Here is an 18,971-nt window from a genome sequence, read left to right as displayed (position 1 = left end):
ACTGTTGAGCTTATTAGGTCTACTGTTATCATGCCTGCAGAGGTCGTTACGTTGACCAGCCCGAGGAGCATGTTTTTAAGCGTTCTGTCACTGACGGCACTGCTAACCTTATTACACCGTGCTTTGAGCTAAACAATTTAAATGGAAAATCGGTTAAAATCACACAGGTTACGCATCATACCAATGCATAAAGGGATCATATTTATATAAGCATAAGGAAAAGAGTGCTAGCTGTGAATTCGCAAGCTTTTCGATATGTATCACAGTGGAAATTAAAAAAAAAAAAAAAAGTTTAACATTACTTGGCAATGTTACGTTGAGTCTGAGATTTTGGACGATACAAAAGGAATCGTCTCACCTCATATTTGGGCATAGTTGTACCATTGCGATCTAAAGTATTGCATCAGTCCCTTTAATGTTTCTGTTACTTAGTTACGGGTTGCCCTAGAGCAATATACTCTGTCTGAACAAGGCTGGTTTAGTCTAAAACAAAGAACCGAGTCACTCGCTAATGTATAGATTATTATATAAAAAATTAAACTGCGTATTATATATATGGAAAATAAAAAAAGATGCGAACGATATATTTCGCAAAGTGATGCAACATATAATAGCGTAATTGTACTAAACACGTCGGTACCTTGGGGGTACCGAACTGGGAAAGATCTGGAAGGGAAGTGGTCTTCAATTAGAAATAAAGAATCAAGATTGGTGAACTGGTAAAGAATCTTGTAAGCGAGAGATACACGAATAACTATTGACATCAGTGTCGGATAATAAACCAAGGGTTGACAACGAGAAAAAAAACTAGGAATTCCGTTTTACAGACATTTTATATAAAGCTCTGCAACTGCCTCTAAGCGCTTAGCCTCAGTGAATGAATGAATATAAAATTTAGGCCAAGCACTGAGACCTATGAGGTCATTCAGCGCTGAAACGGAAATTGACAGTAAAAGGTTTAAAAGATGTAACAGGAGGAAAACCTCAAAGCAATTGCACTATGAATCAGTTATTAGGAGAGGGTGAAAAGTAAGATGGAAGAAAGAGAATACGAAAGGAGGTACAGTAAAAGAAACGAAAGGGTTTGCAGCTAGGGGTCGAAGGGACGCTGCAAAAACCTTAAGCAATGCCTACATTGCATCGCATGGGTTGCACTGACGGCACTACCTCCCTACGGGAAGAGAGCTTAGCCCTGCCTGCCACTCTATTAACGATCTCCTGAGAACCAGGAAGAAAGGAGAGTAATGGAAGCAGAACAACCACATGCAGAGGACTCGAGGAATAACTGGAAAGTTTGTATACCGTGAAAGCCATTTCAAACAGATATTTAGAGAAAAAGGCAAAAGAAGGAAATATTCAAAACGGGAAACACCACATGAGCCGTTACAAGGGTAAAACCTCTCGCCAGAACTTTGAGTTTGGCCATTGATAATATAGTGAACGTACTCGCAAACAACGTTGAAGGGCTGCTCCAGGGGAAAACGGAAAGCCTTCCTGTGTCGTAGTAAGGCCGCAGCAATCGGCAAAGGGCCGAGACGAACAGCCGTACGTGAAAGGAAACGTTCATCCGTGTCCGTAGACTGTCTGGGACAGCTGCTGCAGAGGAACCTTCCTGGCTGGAGCAGTGTTGTGGTGCAGCGTCTGGTTGTGGCCGCAACTGTCCTTCGAGCAACCCTCGAGTCTTCCTCACCAATTCGTCGGACGGGAAACCGGAAGGAAGACGTCGTTAGTCGAGTGGAGCAATTCCGTGAGATGCCCAAGGTCCGGCGCAGCCGAAAACCTCCTCCCGAGGGATGGGAGCTGATTGAACCTACGTTGGAGGAACTCGACCAAAAGATGCGCGAAGGTAGGCGCGCCCATTGACCTTCCTGTCACCTCGGAAATGGACTTTTTCCTCAGATTTTTGGTTGATAATTATGGATTTACCCTCATCTTTTGCCGCACGAATGTAATTAACCTGTAATTAACCCCTGAAGTCCATCCAACAAGGGGTTTCCATATACGACCTTCACAAGACAGAGCACGGCTACGTCTGTTGGTAATGGTTCATATCCCGTCAGGCAATTGCAATAACTTGTTAATGTTTGGGTACCAACCCCCCCACAACCTCAACCCTCCCCTCGGGTCAGTACTAAACATGGCAAAGGGACATTCCATTTGGCTGACAACAAACAAATGCACCGCCATTTTCCAGGGTAAAACAGGCGCGGAGCTAATACATAGAATTACGGAATTCTGATTGCTTATTAACAAATTACCGTCGTTTTTCATTGGTCGACCGTAATTAACTTGTAATTAACATTAGGACTGGTATGTTTTTGTGTGCTGGCCATCTTGGAATGGTATCACACATGCGCAGTGTTATAGGGGAACCTTTGGTAAAAACTTTAGGTTAGGTAGGGTACGATAGGTTAGTATAGTTCATTTGTATAATAAGCTTCCATAGCCAATCCCTTCTTCAACATATGGCCCCCCTGATGATGTGCGTGTGTGCGGAACCATTCCGTCCAGTCTTTCTCCCAGCGATTCCCTCCACCCAAAACCCTGCATTCCCAAAGGGTCCCCAATCATGTTTGGTAAATGTGCAGTTAATAATAATTGACTTTAAGCACCACCACCTCCTTCCTTCATCAGCAACACTAAAAGTATAGGTAAAATCAAGTTCCATGCAGAGCTGTTTTATAGTTTTACCTATTTCCCCCCCGGACGACCCCCCAGGTAACACTGAGTATCAGGCTTAAATGCATGGCCGAGAGAGTGAATGCTTTGACCTGTGTCAAGGAGGGTGGCTTTGTCATTTATAAGTTGCATCCTCACTTACCCTGGGACTCCAGTGTCTGCCTCCTCGTATAGGTATTATTTTACCTAAACCATGATTTCATATTGGACTTGAAAATACCAGTTGTTCCAACGCGATATACAAACCGTCGGTCCTTTACATTGGGAATTACTTTCAGCGTAGGCTGGAAACGGCCGTTGAACTCTCAAACAAGGTAGTTAGGCAGTTAACTAACGTCCGGGAGGCACGGAGTACCGCCTGCCCAGATGTAAACATTCCAATTTGCTTTCGGCCATCATAGACTGTAGATGTTGTTTTCTCGCTCTCTGCCTGATTGCTGTTGAGCTTTTCCTGGTGGGAACTTTAATTTTTTGCTTTTATTATGAATGTGGATAAATCCTTTAAGCCCTCCTACCCCCAGTGTGTGCCCTGGGGTAGGAGGCAAAAAAGTGTAACTCATTTAGATCTAGCGTTGACGCGGACCCACGCCCTCTTTCCCACCTGCAGGGGACATGCGTTCGTGAGCTTCGCCCTGTACTGAGTGTTGCTCCTGGTCTGCTGAGCAGTGGGCGAAGTTTGAAGGGAGGAGATGATATCATAAGAAGCCCGCCAAGGTATCGTCCAAGGGTAACACGCCCCCGATGACTCCCGTGGTGGCTGATCCGTCGCAATCATGTCTCCCTCCTGGCAAGCTTCCCCTTCTTGCTGCCTCTCCCTCGAGTGAGGACTCCTCTTCCCCTTCCTCATTCGTTTCATTGGGTGTGGAAGGCTGCGGGGGAGCGGTTGCTCAGGACATCATCTCTGGGACCTGTCCTCACTCTAGGGGCAAATTTTTTCCCCCGGAGCGAGTAGAGGCTTCCCTTTTTGACCTGGCTCTGTCCTTAGGTTTGGGGGTGGAAGTGTCCTCTGTTGGCCGGGTACCTGATCTCACCTCTGCCTGGCATTCCGTCACTGGAGGGTCTGGTGTCCCATTTGTCTGGCGCTCCAGTGACGACCCACACAACCACAGCTTCCACCACCACGACTGTCTCCGTGTCATCCTTCGGCAAGCTGCCTGTGATGGTGGCCTCGCACCTGGACACCCAAGCGTCAGCCGCTCCTGCTACATCCCGCCCGTGCCGCTGCCTCCTGGGTTCCTGGCCCTCGCACATGTTGGCATGATGAATAAAAACAAGCATTTGCTTAAAACAAAGCTTGTAAGAAAAAGCAAAAGCTCAAGTAGCAAAAGGTAACCGATGCTTAGGCAAAAAGCAATTGCTTAAAATCTTATGAATAATAATTATCACTGTTTGCTACCTTTTGCTGAACTGAGTCCAAGCTTTTGCTTAGGCACCCAGCCACGTGCGACTTGTGTGTTTTATCCATTCCCGACGGGTCCAGCCCATTCCATATTAAATACAAATTTACTACGTAAATAGCTCGGTTATATCTACAAAAAATTATGTTAAATAGAGACACATTACTAGTCGTGAAAGTGGAGAAGGTATACAATCAAAAAGTTCTTGAGAACAAAATGACCTAGGCCTATATAGTAGTAGTTGCAAAATACGCATACGAAGGAGAACATACAACAGAGTTGAAGTGAAACCAAGTTGAAGATAAGAGCCAGAACATCTATTAGATGGGAAGTTTTTGATTTTATGTTATCAAGAAGAATTGTGAGTGAAAACCCTTCCTAGGCATAAGAACAATGTTGTATGGCGATTTCGGTAAGTTTTCCTTTCACAAATTCGAAGAAAAGCCGCCATCAGATCCAGTTCACAGGAGTTTCAAGCACCTAGGGAGCTGCCTTAAACTTTTTTAACCCTTTAATGCCGAGCCTCTATTTACAAAAGTGTCTGCTGTATGCCGGCTGGGTTCGGGAGTTAGCACCGAAGCGGAAAAAAAGTTTGTTCCGACACAATCTACAAACCCTCGGTCCTTTACATTAGGAATTGCTTTCAGGCGTAGGCTGGAAACGGCTGTTAAACTCTTGAGCAAGGTGGTTAGGCAGTAACTACCTCCAGGTAGGCGGGGATACCCGCCTGCCCGGATGCAAACATTCCAGTTTGCTTTCGGCCGTCATGCCTTGCAGACGTGTTTTCGTTCTCTCTGCCTGACTGTCGTTAAGCTCTTATTATCCCGGTGGGATCTTTCTGTATTTTTGTTTATATATGTGTTTGATAATTGTTAATACAAACCCACGATTTGTGATAACCTTGCGTAAGCAAATCGTTCCCCTGCCTGTGTCTTGGGTTTGACGGCCAAGGGCATAACTGGAGAAGCGTAACCAAGTGGTAATGCTTCTCTCCAGCGGCCCCTTTACGTAAATACTGAAGGCGCCCCTGTACTTTCGGAGATATAGTTTGGGACGCAATATCTTCACTCCCCTACATCCATCGGGACGTAAGAGTTAGTTCCCTTCTTGGGCTTCCGCCCTCCGTGTGTAAGGGGCATCACTAATTGCTTCCTACTTATGCTGAGTGTTACTCGCCGCCTGCACTTAGAGATTTGCGGGCCAAGTGGGAGGTTACGGGCGTTGTCGATAAGTTCCGCTTCCACGGCGCCCTTGGTGGCCTCCCCTCCGTCCTTTTTTCTCTTCCCGTAGGTTCTTCCTTCTCCCCTTTGTAGATCTCTCTACGCGCCTCTTCGCTCGCTCATCAGGCGAAGACCGGTGGTGGGGGGAGCGATCGGCGACCTCGTCTACAGTACCTCCTCCGCTGCGAGGGCTGTTCCCCTTTAGCGGGAGGGGAGCCTCTACTAATCATCTTTGTTTTCTTTCAGGTTGACAGTGAGCATTGAGACACAGCAGTAGTTGGCTGGATATATCAAGAATATCTTGCATGAAACAGTCCCAACATTCATTCAGTGTTGCTTCAGGATCGACCACAATACCTGATTAGATGACATATTTCCACGCCGGGATCGCTCTGACTCTGTTCCCGCCCGATGTAGATCGATCGCTGTCATTGCTGGTTTTCATGTATGCTGTTGCAATGTTTCCTGCGTATCTGTGGTCCATCTGCTCCTGCTGTTCCCTGTGTTATGCTCTTGTCAACTCGGCGACAGTCTGTGGGCTACTCTCCTGGTCTCCTGCCGCAGCCGCCCTGATCGCTCCTGTCGCTGCTAGTGACTTTCAAATGACATTCTGTCCGTTGCAAACGTAGCTCCTGCATTGGATGTCCTGATCGTGCCCGCTTCTTCTCCTAGTGATCGTGTCCGGGGCCACTTCCGTTGTGTTCCTGCCAGCTGCCCTGGAGGTTCGATGTCTGCCATCCTGTAGAAGATGTTGGCATGAAAGGGAAGGAAGTTGCCTTGTGGAAGTGACGTTCCTGGCGTTGCATAGCTCCTGCTCTTGAACCTTTGCCGTAGCTCCTGCATCGGCTGTCCTGATCATTCCTGCCACTTCTGGCGGTGCGTGCGGGGGCCGCTTCCGTGCGTTCTGCCAGCTGTCCCAGAGGTTATGATGTCCGCCATCCTGTAGATGTCGGCGTGAAGATGCAGGGAAGTCGTCCTGTTGAGGTGATGTTCCTGGCCGTTGTAGTAGCTCCTGCCTTCCGAATTGCTGCCGTAGCTCCTGCATCGGCTGTCCTGGTCATGCTTCTCCTGGTGGTGGTGTCCTTGCTGCGTCCGTTGTGTTCCTGCCGGACTACCCTGGAGGTTACGATGTTTTGTGTCCACCATCCTGTAGAAGATGTCGGAGTGGAGGTGAAGGAAGCCGTCCTGTGGAAGTAGCCGCCGTCTTCATCTTATCTTCGATTTCGTCTTCTGCTGCGTCTTCCCTTCCTCTCCTGAGGTCCAAGGGGGTCCCAAGAATCGGACAGACCTCCATCGGCCGAAGGAAAGGAATGCTGCTTCTTCCCCTTGATGCCCTTGGATGTCTAGGGACTGCCTCCTTCTGAGGAGGCAGTGGGTCTCTCATTGGCTCTTCCCAACCTTCGGGTTAGGAAACCAATTCGCATAGCCGTGGGTTTTTGTGTTTGGAAGCCTGGCTGGGCAGCCAGACCTCAGTTTGCGATCCCGTTCCTGAGTCTTAGAGGTTCTGCCTCTTAAGATGGGGGCTGCTTCGGGCGCTCGTTCGCGAGCCGCTTCAAGTGCTTGAGATTCTATGGAATATCGAGTATCCCGATCTGGTCTGGAGAGATTTTCCTGGGACCAGTTCGGGAGCAGTGCGAGAGAAAGGGCCGAGGCACCCAGGTGTCTTGGCTCCTCTTCCTGCCAGCACCGCAAGCGCTCCCCGAGTGTTTGCCAGTGCTCGGTCGGGTTCCCAGCCTGGTGTCTCGATCCTCTCGGTTCGAACACCAGAAGAAGCAGGAAAGAGATTCACCTTGGGAGTCTTGGGACTTCTAAGGGACTGACTCTCTTCCGGGGAGACAAGTTTCTCGTTGACCGATTCGCATTCTCCCGTGGGATCTTGCGTTTGGGGGCGAGAGAGTGCGGCCTCTCGAGGCCATGCCCTCGTTGCCAGTCTTGGAAGTCTGCGTCTAAGACTGGTTCTATGCTTGGCTCTTTCGATCTATTAGGAAACAAAGCAGCTGCTCCCGATTTTGGAAGTCTCGTGGGTAGCTCGAATTCTATGAATCATCACGAGCTCTCTCTACGAGAGGCACAGGACGAGAAAGTGCCGAGACACCCAGGTGTCTGGTTGCCGGGACACCCAGGTGTCGGTGCTTTCTGCGGACGCCAGGTGTCTCGATACTGCACGCCAGCTGCTGCCCGGTTGCTCAGCGGGGCGTTCTTGTGTCTCGAACTTTAGGGTTCGAGCATGCAAGATAGCAGACACAGAATTCCCCTTTGAACCTTCTTCTCGAGGGCCTCGGCCTCAAGGGAGTTTAGAGTTCGGGAAACTAGCAATTGTTCACAGCAGATGAGTCCGGCCTGCCCAGTTATGATTGTGTTCGCGCAATTGGCTCGGCTCGGCCCCCGGTCGCACTTACGAGACTGACTCGGCTTGCCAGACTGGCTCGGCTCGCCCCGCCTGCCTCCCAGTCCTCCGCATACCGACCAGCTGGATCGCGTTCGTGTGATCGGCTCGGCCCTACTCGGTTTTTTCCGGTTCAGGTTCTTGGCTATGTTCGAGTGAATTTTTTTTTGCTCTTCCCAGGAAAGCGCTTTGCCACGGCACAAGTGCTCTTCTTTCCCCGTGTGGCAGTAATCTCCTTCGGTTGATTATCGCTCACGGTCCGCCTCTCCTGTTTATCATACTGGCAGGACAGGTAGGGATACTCTTTTCTCCTCACCTGTTCTCTTCTCCTCTCGGTTGTTCCGAGAGGCGCGAGACGGACAGAGAGAGCTCCGACGAAATTTTCTTTGGGAGTTCGGCTGCCTGGCGTGCTTTGGGTATCGGTCCCTCGATTCTCGTATTATAACCAGGTAGCCGAGGAGGGTTTCATGGGATCTGTCAAGGTCTCCCTCCAAGGGGAGAGGTACAGGAGTTTCACGCGCCGAAACAGCCAGGGTCCTCCTCTTCAAGTGACGATCGCCCCGTGTTCTCGGGAACTTCACGCTGATTCGCCGGGCGCGAGGATCCCAGGACAGGACCGCTCCCCAATGAATAACCTTCATCACTGCAACCCTTGCAGTTTCCGAGGGGGCCGAGCATGTCAGGGACGCCGCGGTCCTGGCTTCGAGGCGTTCTCGACCTGATGAATTCTTTTCTTGAAGGAGTTAATTCAGGTCGAGACACTAAACTTCCACCCCTGCCTCGACAGAATATGAATTCTTCTTCTTGCCTCGGAAGGTCTTGCTGACTGCAGTTTTTGGGCAATTCTGGTGCTAAGAAGAAGGTCTTTGTCCCAATTCGGATCTCCGGTTTCAGTAAGTCCCGAGTTGGCTCGACCCTTGGGAACGAACCTTTACTTGGTTCTGCCTTTCTCTTTCAGAGATTTGCCAGATACCCGGTAATCAAGGTTCCCACCAGGGCACTGACTTGTCCTTTGGACAATGGCCAAGAACTTTGGGTCTTAGTCATCTCAACTCGACCTTGAGTTCAAGCCAGCCCCCCTCAACTCCTTAGCTAAGAAGTCCTAGGCTTCAGAAGAAGATTGCAACTGCTGATGCCTGGACGAAATGATACTTATCGAGTCTCTGGAACTGGCAGCAACATTGCCGAGACCTGGGAATGGATTCCTTCAGGAGAAGTATCTATTTCCCTTAGGTCTCGGCAATTCTTTCCATCGAACTTTCATCCCACCACCTCTCCCGTGCTCCCGATTCGGGAAATGCCAGCCGGCTAGAGCTAATTGCCTCGGTACCCTGTCATCTTGCAGAAGCTTCCCCATGGTGGAAAATGGAAGTCTGCTTCCTTTTCCCCGTTCTTTCCTCTTCGATGTATGAGGAAAGAGCTAGGCTAATGCTTGATTGAAGGAACCTTTGAATATGCTTGCATATTCCCCTCACATCTTGTGTCTACTTACAGATTCACAGATTGAGGAATAGGTGCACACCGGTAAGACCTTGTCTTGAATTTGTGTGACCGAGACGATTAATACCTTCTCGTCACCGTCCTGGGCTCAGGGCAGCCTTTTGGCCGTCCGAGAACTCAGGATGGGTTTTGCGGTACTCACTGGTTTCGTTGAACAACAAAACCACAGTAGTGGCATTTGTCGACAAACAGGAGGCAATCGTTGTTTCCTCCTGTTTTATCTTGACATTTGAAGGTACTCGTGTTGTGTTGTTCTATTTGCACACGACAGCTGGCCTCAGGTTAGCCAGATGCATTCCTGGTGGGGACAGAACATGCTGCTCACTCTTTCTCGCTCCCCTCATACCAGACCAGGGCCGCTCTGTTGAGGCATGCTGTCTTTTGGTGAAAACTTCGATATCAACGATTTTTTTTTCCCTCCGTATTTGTCCCGTTTCGCTGAGGGGTTCTGAACATTGCTCACCCGAGTTACAGACAAATACTTGAAGACTTCGCCTTCATCGACCTGATTGCCGAGGCAGCGAGAAGAATTCCGCTTGACCCATCCTCCTGTGCAGCTACACAAGAAGCGGTTCTTGAGGCAGTACATACCTGTGTGTTCAGGACTGGGAGACTTTCCAGTTTTCCTTGCAAGCACAGGCTTTCTCGCGAGCGGCAACGGATATAGCTGGATATCCCTTGAGGTCCTCTGCAACACTGTCTGAGGGACTGGATCCGTCTTCGCTGGTGGTGTCGTTGTCGGAACTTCTTCTCGGGTCAGAGTCGCTCGTCAAGTCTGGACTTCCTCGTCTTCTCCGCCGAGGGCTGCTTCTCTCCCTTTCATTTGTGAAGAACGAGGCCCTTGCGACCCTGAGTCTTCTATCTGAAGTAGCCTTCGTCTCCTCAGTCGAGAGTTAGCTACTGGACGAGAAGCTTCTTCAGTCATGCTCTCCCAGGGAACTGTTTCCTGAGTGGCATGCGACTCGTTTAGGGTTCCTGTCCGTGCTCTGCACTCGCCCTACGAGAGTCGTCGGATAGAGATATGCCCTCTTAGGTCCATCTCTCATCTTACCCTGGCCTTGGCGTAGAAGATGGAAGAACAGGGATGGGGATCATACCTCGACTCCTTCTCAGATGCCGTAGATGGACTCCGAATCCATTGGCATCGACTGTCAGGTTCGAGTCCTTCTTGTTCCCCTCCTCCTTGGACTTTGTATCAATGATCCAGATCATTCGTTACTTTGTCCTATTGGGAGCTGTGGTACTTTCGAAAGGTTCGACATTTCTAACCTGGATGTCATCAACGTTTTCGCTAGTACTGTCTCCCAAGGAAGAAGTGTCTAAGGACACATCTTCCTCCTGACTTAAATGAAGCGATCAAAGGAGGTACTTTGGCAGCTGGCGACAACGATACCGGTACCTTTCACCCGAGAGCTCACGAAGTCAATGGCTTGGTCCATCCCTCGCATTCCGGAAGAATATGTCGGTACCAGGTGCTGAAGGCGGGTGTGTGGTCCCAACAGACTATCTTCACCTCCTTCTACCTCCGAGATGTTGCACACTTTTTCCTTGGGTCCTGTGGTGACTGCTCAACAAGTTGTGTAGCTTATCCAGCTCCCCTGACGGGACAGGTTGCATCTCGCCTATGTTGTGATTGGGAGGGAGAATGTTGAGTGACTGGCTCTCTTCTTTCTCCCCATCCTGGCTCTCTTCCCACAGGCAGGGAGCGGACATGCCGTTACAAGCTGGACCGGGCGATCGAGGCAAATAAGCACATAACGGGAGCTCCCATTCTATTTCCGTTCAGGTTAATAGAAGCAACCCCACTCCTTCCTCTTGCAAGGGGAGGAAGGAGGCCATGACTATGAGACAAACCCAATGCTTGTATTTGCCTTATTGTCATCCGACGTCAAATTCTTCTAGCCTACTTTGCATGAACTGCGTTTCCTCTTTCATGCAAAGGGACCCAGAAGTCTGACAACTGATCCTGCGTTTCTTACAACCCGATCTTTTGTCAGTGGCAGTTTTTCCCTTCCTCGCTCTCACGACCAGGAAGGGAAGACAAGGTGGTGAACTCCAGTCAGCTCAGAGAGACTTTATCAGATTCCTCCCTCCAGTCAGTGAGTCTCCTAATGTAAAGGGCCGAGGGTTTGTAAATTGTGTCGGAACAAATAACAATTTTTAAAAGTAAATTGTATTTTTCCTAACTATACAAACCTGAGGTCCTTACACTTTATGCCCACCTCATGCCACCCCTCAATCTGTACCTGGGCGAAAGGCAAACTGGAATGTTTACATCCGGGCAGGCGGGTATCCCCGCCTACCTGGAGGTAGTTACTGCCTAACCACCTTGCTCAAGAGTTTAACGGCCGTTTCCAGCCTACGCCTGAAAGCAATTCCTAATGTAAAGGACCTTGGGTTTGTATAGTTAGGAAAAATACAATTTACTTTTAAAAATTGTTATTTTTATCAAAAAATCACAGCATGCTTAGTTTTTAAGATTAAGAGTTCATTTTTGGCTCCTTTTTTTGTCATTGCCTGAAGTTTAGTATGCAACCATCAGAAATGAAAAAAAATATCATTATCATATATAAATATTGGAATATATGACAGTGCAAAAAAAATTTCATATATAATTGAATACAAATCGCGCTGTGAGCAGAACGGTTAAAGCGAATGAGTAATTTTTTTTTTCGTTGTATTGTACACTAAATTGCTATGATTTTGGTATATAACAAATTGTAAGACAATCAAAGCAACACAGAGAAAATATTATCACAATATGATGCATGAATTCGTAATCTTGTGGATGTAAAAAAGTTTTTTCAAAAATTCACCATAAATTGAAATATTGTGCTAGAGACTTCCCGTTTGTTGCGAAATGAAGGTAATTGATTGAATATTACTAGACTATAAGTGTTTTAGCTTACAATTGCAGTTTTCGACCATTTCGGTCAAGTTAAAGTTGACCGAAGGTTGAATTTTTTCTATTTATCGTGATTTATATGAAAATATTTCAAAATTGATAAAAGCTACAACCATGAGTTATATTTTGTTGTATTCTACATGAAATTGCGCACATTTTCATGTATAACACTTTATGTAACGCCTAATAGAAAATGGTGCGAAAATTTCGACAAGGTGACTAAAGAAATTCTGAGATTTTCAGCAGTTAGCGCGCATGGAGGTAAGGAAAAAGTTTTTTTCAAAAATTCACCATAAATCGAAATATTGTGCTAGAGACTTCCCGTTTGTTGCAAATTGAAGGTAAATGATTGAATGTTACTAGAATGTAAGGGTTTTAGCTTACAATTGCATTTTTCTACCATTTCGGTCACGTCAAAGTTGACCATAAGTTTAAATTTTGGCACTTACCATGATTTATATGAAAATATTTCAAAACTGATAAAAGCTACAACCATGAGTTATTTTTTGTTGTATTCTACATGAAATTGCGCACATTTTCATACATAAAACTCTATGCAACGGCTAATAGAAAACTGTGCAAAAATTACGACAGTGACTAAAGAATTTCTGAGATTGTAAGAGCCTGACGCCGTCTCTTCCAAACACGTGTTTTTAAAATTGTTCACCATCCATCGATATTGGTGAGACATTTGGCGTCTTCACAGATAGAAACATACACACAGTTTGATACAGAAGATTCGAGTTTTGAAACATTATGAGTACATGATTAGAATGCTTGCATGGCAATGCAAGTAGTAAGCGATTGTACATACATCAAGACAACAATGGTTAGGGATAAACAGACAGAAATATTGTATGGTTGAAATCGCGTTCCTTTAGAGAAAGAAAACGAGATCCTCTTGTTGTCTTGTCTACTCCGATGGACGACAAACACATGAACACACACGTGTTTGGAAGAGATGGCGTCAGGCTCTTACAAGATTTTCAGCAGAGTTAGCACGGACGTAAGGAAAAAGATTTTTTCAAAAATTCACCATAAATCGAAATATTGTGCTAGAAACTTCTCATTTGTTGCAAAATGAAGGTAAATGGTTGAATATTACTAAAATGTAAGAGGTTTAGCTTACAATTGCATTTTTCGACCATTTCGGCCGAGTCAAATTTGACCGAAGGTTGAAATTTTGGCACTTAACGTGATTTATATGAAAATATGTCAAAATTGATAAAAGCTACAACCATGAGTTATTTTTTGTTGTATTCTACATGAAATTGCACACATATAAAACTTTATGTAACTGCTAATAGAAAACAGTGCAAAAATTACGACAAAGTGACTAAGGAATTTCTGAGATTTTCAGCAGAGTTAGCACGGACGTAAGGAAAAAGTTTTTTCAAAAATTCACCATAAATCGAAATATTGTGCTAGAGACTTCTCGCTTGTTGCAAAATGAAGGTAAATGATTGAATATTACTAGAATGTAAGAGTTTTCGCTTACAATTGCATTTTTCGACCATTTCGGTTGAGTCAAAGTCGACCGGAGGTTGAAATTTTGTCACTTACCGTAATTTACATGAAAATATGTCAAAATTGATAAAAGCTACAACCATGAGTTATTTTTTGTTGTATTCTACATGAAATTGTGCTCATTTTCATATATAAAACTTTATGTAAAGGCTAATAGAAAACGGTGCAAAAATTACAACAAAGTGACTAAAGAATTTCTGAGATTTTCAGCAGAGTTAGCTGATGCTTTCTTTTGGGATAAGAAAGAAATTTGCGCATGCGCAGCTGGGTCACACTTGTAAACAAATCAACAGCGTGATCCGTGAACTCCCAGCATCCCTCAAGGCGCGTGATTTAAAATTTTTCGCAAGCGAGGCCTATAAGTATTTTTCCGCGAATATTTAAAAAAACTTTTTGTAGTCGACATATTTTACATCCACTTGGCACCCGACAGACAATTTTTGTCGACGTCAAATACGTCCAGTCGGCATTTAAGGGTTAAGCAATTACTAAGAAGCATAAGCAATTGCTATGTTTTATTCATTGGAAATGAAGCAATTGCTGATAATTTCTCAGCATTTGCTTGAGCTTAAGAATCTGCTCTAAGCATTTGCTACTAGCACAAGCATTTACTTTGTTTTATTCATAGGAACTCAAGCAATTGCTTTAAAATCCAAGCAAAAGCATTTGCTGAAAGTTTTATTCATCAGGCCATATGGTGACTTCATCGGTGCCCTATATGTCGATGCCTGCTTCTGTTGCCGACCCACGCTCGTTGATGACTACGGTTCCAGCTCCTTGCTTCCCTGACACTTGCCACCCGTGCCTCCGACCCTGGCCGTCTCCTGACTGTCCTGGCTCCCACACTGCTGTACCTGCCTCAGTATCTGCTTGTCCCAAGCGCCGTCTCCGCTACCCGGGTTGCACCTGCTTTCCGTGGCCCCCCTGGTTGCTCCTGTGCCTTCTGCTGCTGCTCCTCCGTGGATGGGAGACCTGACCGCGAAGAAGAGATCGAGGAAGATGTCTTCCTCTTCGTCGTCATCGTCTGCTGCCTCTTCTTCCTCTTCTCCTTCCAAGGCTTGCCAGCCAAGGAAGAAGAACCCCAAGAAGTCTTGCACTGAGACCTCTAAGAGACTGCTTCCTTCCACAGGAAGGCAGTGGGATCTCCCGTTGGCTCTTCCCAGTCTACAGATCAGGGAACGTTGTGTCGACCCCTGGGTCAGTCGTATCAGGAACCAAGGGTGTGCAGACCGCGGGTTGCACTCCCCCCTGCTGCGCTGATGAAGCCTGCTTCTAAGGCCAGCGGGACCGTGTCGGACACTCACTCGCGAGTCACTCTGAGTACCTGGGTCTCTAAGGTGACCCGAGTACCCAGGTCTGGTATGGGAGAAACATCTCTCTGTATGGACTCGGGTGTGGGACGGGAGAAAGAGTCCAGGCATGCAGGTGCCCCGACTCTTCCTGCTGGTACTTGTTTGAGTACCAAGCCAGGTTCCCAGGAAGGTGCACTTGTCCCTCGTGTCGGGACACCTGGGGAGGCAGAGAAGAGGTCTCCTCCTTAGTCTTCTTGAGAGGTTTCAGCCTCGAAGAAGACTGGGCCGCTTTCAGAGGACAGCGCAAGTTCCAGCCAGCCATGCACTCAACTTCTCCCAGTCCCCGGCTGCGTTTGCGCAGCCAGCCTGGCTCAGGGGAGCCGAGTGCGCAGCCCAACTCACGCGAGGTGCTCCGCTCTCCTCGGGAGACCGCTTCGCCCAGGCGAAAGCGTTCTCCTCGACCCGGGTTTCCATCACCACCGCGGGTTGGTGACCACTCCTGGCCCGCTACTCCTGTTGGTTCTGCCAGCAAGACAAGTGGGAGTGCCCGATCCTCCTCACCTGTCCCCTCTACTTCCTGGGCTCCTCCTAGGGGGTGCGAGTCGGACAGGAAGAACTCCGGCGGGTTGTCTCCCCAGAGTTCTACCTTGGGGGTGTACATGCCTGGCTCAGTCCTCAGTTCAGCCAGGTTGTACACCCACGTGGTGCAGGATGGATCACGGGGGTCTGCCAAGGTTCTCCCTCCTGCAGGGAGAGTAGATCGGGAGGACCTCACTCTGGAAGGACTCGAGGGTCCTCTTCCCAGGACGCGGACACCCTCGAGAACAGAGGATGTTTGCTGAGGTAATTGCGCTGATTCATCAGCACAACGACCTCGGGGAAGGGACCACGGCCTCGTCTGTGGATCACCCGTCGCACCTCAAATCCTTTTGGGGACCCAAGAAGGAACCCAAGGCTTCAGTGGGGCTGCTGTGCTCCACACTTGCTGTGGGGGTACTCGATCAGGTGAATGGTCTTGTGTCTGGGCAGGACAATTGTCTTCGATCGAACCGCTCAGACAAGCTACTTCCCCCTCCTCTACCTCGTCAGAAGCGTTTCTACACACTGTCGGAGAGGTCATTACCGTCTAAGCAGGTTGACCCGGACCTGGTTCGTCTAGATCCAGGTCTTTCGTTACAGCAACTTATTGCAGAGAGTATCTCCCTCTCTCAGCAAGAGGCCGCAACCCTGGAAGCCACTGCCATGGCAGCTTTCCAGGCAGTCTCCTGTCTGGATCTGTGGTCCTTCACAGTATCCAAAGTGGCTGCTTCCTCAACCGCTATCGTACCAGGGGAAGACTGCTTTTGGGAGACTATGCCAGTTTGGAGGTAGAGCCATCTCCTACCTTGCCCACCAGATGGCAAACGTGTGGACTAACCTGGTCCTGAAGCGAAGGGACGCCGTTCTTTCTTGCTTCTCTAGGTCCTCTGGGCCCGATTCAGCAATGACCCTGCGGAACAGACCGTTGCTGGGGTCTACCTCTCTCTTCCCTAGAGAGTTGGTGGACGCTGCGGTGGACAAGCGTCGGGACGATGACAGCAACTGGCTTGTTCACCAGGCAGTGGCCAAGACCTCCGGGTCTTCGCGTTCCACTGCGGCCAGACCCTCGGGTCAGGCTAGCTCTTCCTCGGCCCCTAAGAAGTCCCAGTCTTCGAAGGGATCTCGTGGAAACACCCATCCTTCTTCTTCCTCTGGAAAGGGTGGATCTTCCTGCTCCTTTCAGCCCACTTTCCAGTCCGGAAGAGGGGGCAAGGGGAAGAAGAAGGGGAAAAGCTAGGGGTGACATTCCCCCCAAATGCTGCCAAAGGTGGGAGGATGCCTGTCGAGCCATTGGCGGAGCCGAGACCTGGATAGTGGATGTCCTTCAGGAGGGATATCAACTACCCTTCGAGTCTTAGCCTGAAACAAAGTGCCCTGAAGTGGACTTAAGTGGTACTGCCTGGAGGGCAAGGATGCCATTATTTTCAATGCACAATATGCCCACTACAGTTTCTACCTCGCTTTGAGCAAAGAGAGAAGTAGACCCCAGTACTGGTCCATTTCAGGGTACCCATACCAACTTGGGTGTGATACTCCTGGAATAACACCACATTCCGCTTGTTAAAGACCATAGGTCCAACCACAAGACTGCTTAGAGTGCTGACATAGCAGTTGACTCCAACTGTGAGAGACAGTTACTGTGCGCTCTCTCTCTCTCTCTCTCTCTCTCTCTCTCTCTCTCTCTCTCTCTCTCTCTCTCTCTCTCTCTCTCTCTCTCTCTCTCTCTCTCTCTCTCTCTCTCTCTCTCTCTCTCTGAGTACTATCCTTTAATGAAATGTGAATTACTCTCTCATAAACATAAAAACATGAACCCAAACAAGTTCTGTCATGTCAGGTCTACCTAACCCTCTTCATCCATCCAACAGTGCATCCCCATCCCCCTCCTAGCCTAGCCATAAAAACTGCTCCCCAGCTCCAACCACCTTCCTAAACAACCCCCTTCTCTGAGCCTTCCTCCCTTACTGCCCCTCCTCTCCATAGCGGCAAGCCATCCGACCCACCCCCTCCCCAACAATGGAAACTTCTTGAGGCCTCTCTCACCCCCCAAAACCCTTTCCGGTCAGTCTGAGCATCAGCATTGTTGCCAACATTTTCTTAAGGCCGTGCAGCATTACCAACCATCAGATTCTGGTTTTTTTCAAATTTTTAAAAATTTGTATACATTAATACCTTGAACATTTGCGAGGTTAGGTTCCAGAACCCGTCGCAGATCAGAAGGAATCGCAAATGTTTGGTACAAGTCATTAAAAATGCTAGTAAATGCTTATTTCAAGAGTTGAAGCCCTCAATATGACCCAAATCGTGCTCCCAGAACACTTTAATTTCATTTCAAAGTTAGCTTCATACATTGCCCTTGAAAAAGAAATGAATGGTCGATGTAAAAAAAGAGCACAGTACAATAGTATCGCCTAAAGGGTATTTGCCACGCTAGCACATTTACGGTAGGGGATGCTAATGTTACCCCTATACTAAAATTTCTTTGGCTGCTGTTTTCTTTTGCACTCACAGTAAGGTGAAACCAAGCCACAAAAGGGACCGTAAACTTAATGACTGACGTTTTCTTTATCATTGTCAGGAAGGTAACCTAGGTAAACTTCCTATGTCACAGAAGTCATATAACAAAGGTACAATTCAATGAAATAAAGCAAACATACGCAGTTCTGTGAAAAAATCCCGGATGCAAATCAGTTAGGTTCCAATGAAAATTTTGCAAATCTGTGAATTTGCGAATCCAGAACTGCGAATGCACGAGGTATGACTGTACAGTGAACCCCCTGTATTCACGGGGGATGCGTCCCACACCCCCCCGCAAATAGCTAAAATCCCCGAATACTTAAAACTCCTCTAAAAACACTTAGAACTGCCCATTTTGATAGTTTAAACACAGAAAAACTTTGTAAAAATGCATATACCTGAGTCTTTTAATAGTTTTATCACAAAAAGTGCATTTATTCATGAAAATTATATGAAAATACAGTAATTAGTGAATGTTTCTCAATGAAAAATACTGCGAATGGACGAATTTTCCGCGAATAATGGCTAGATATGTTCCACAGAGTCCGTGAATCATGAGAACGCGAATACAGGGGGTTTACTGTATGTCATATATCTTTGGGGCCTTGATCCCTGGTCTGGGTGTGTCAGATAATGGAGGGATTGCTGTGTATATACATCTTTGTGGCCTTGTTCCCTGGTCCGGGAGTGTCGGATAATGACGATCCAGATAATAGGGTTTCCTGCATTGTCAGTCTTTATGATATTTTTATTTGGTATTTTAACTAAACATAATTTGTACATTGCAATACACTCCCTGAACACCTGCATTAGCCCTGGTCACTGACCAGCCCGAACTATATTCCCATAATTTTACCCACAAATTGGGTAATTTACTGTCAGCGTAATCAGTTACCTGAGGTACCCTTGACAACGCTGCTGCAAATCCCAGCCGGCCAAGGCCAAGATCCCCAATTGTTATCAGTTCACCAT

At 47.4% G+C, this 18,971-nt stretch overlaps 1 protein-coding gene across 1 annotated transcript in view; it reads left to right on the top strand.

The window, feature by feature from the left end:
• The first annotated feature begins 1,203 nt into the window (after positions 1–1,203).
• The window catches only part of l(1)10Bb (BUD31-like protein), an 85,436-nt gene continuing 67,668 nt past the window's right edge, over positions 1,204–18,971 (top strand). Inside the window, exon 1 of the mRNA XM_067096069.1 lies at positions 1,204–1,846. Coding sequence (XP_066952170.1) covers positions 1,753–1,846 — 94 coding nt within the window. The 5' untranslated portion in view covers positions 1,204–1,752. The remainder of the gene's footprint in view (positions 1,847–18,971) is intronic.

This window comes from Macrobrachium rosenbergii, chromosome 52 (genome assembly GCF_040412425.1).
Source record: "Macrobrachium rosenbergii isolate ZJJX-2024 chromosome 52, ASM4041242v1, whole genome shotgun sequence".
In the NCBI taxonomy this organism is placed as follows: domain Eukaryota; kingdom Metazoa; phylum Arthropoda; class Malacostraca; order Decapoda; family Palaemonidae; genus Macrobrachium; species Macrobrachium rosenbergii.
This window is presented reverse-complemented; position numbering and strand designations above follow the sequence as displayed.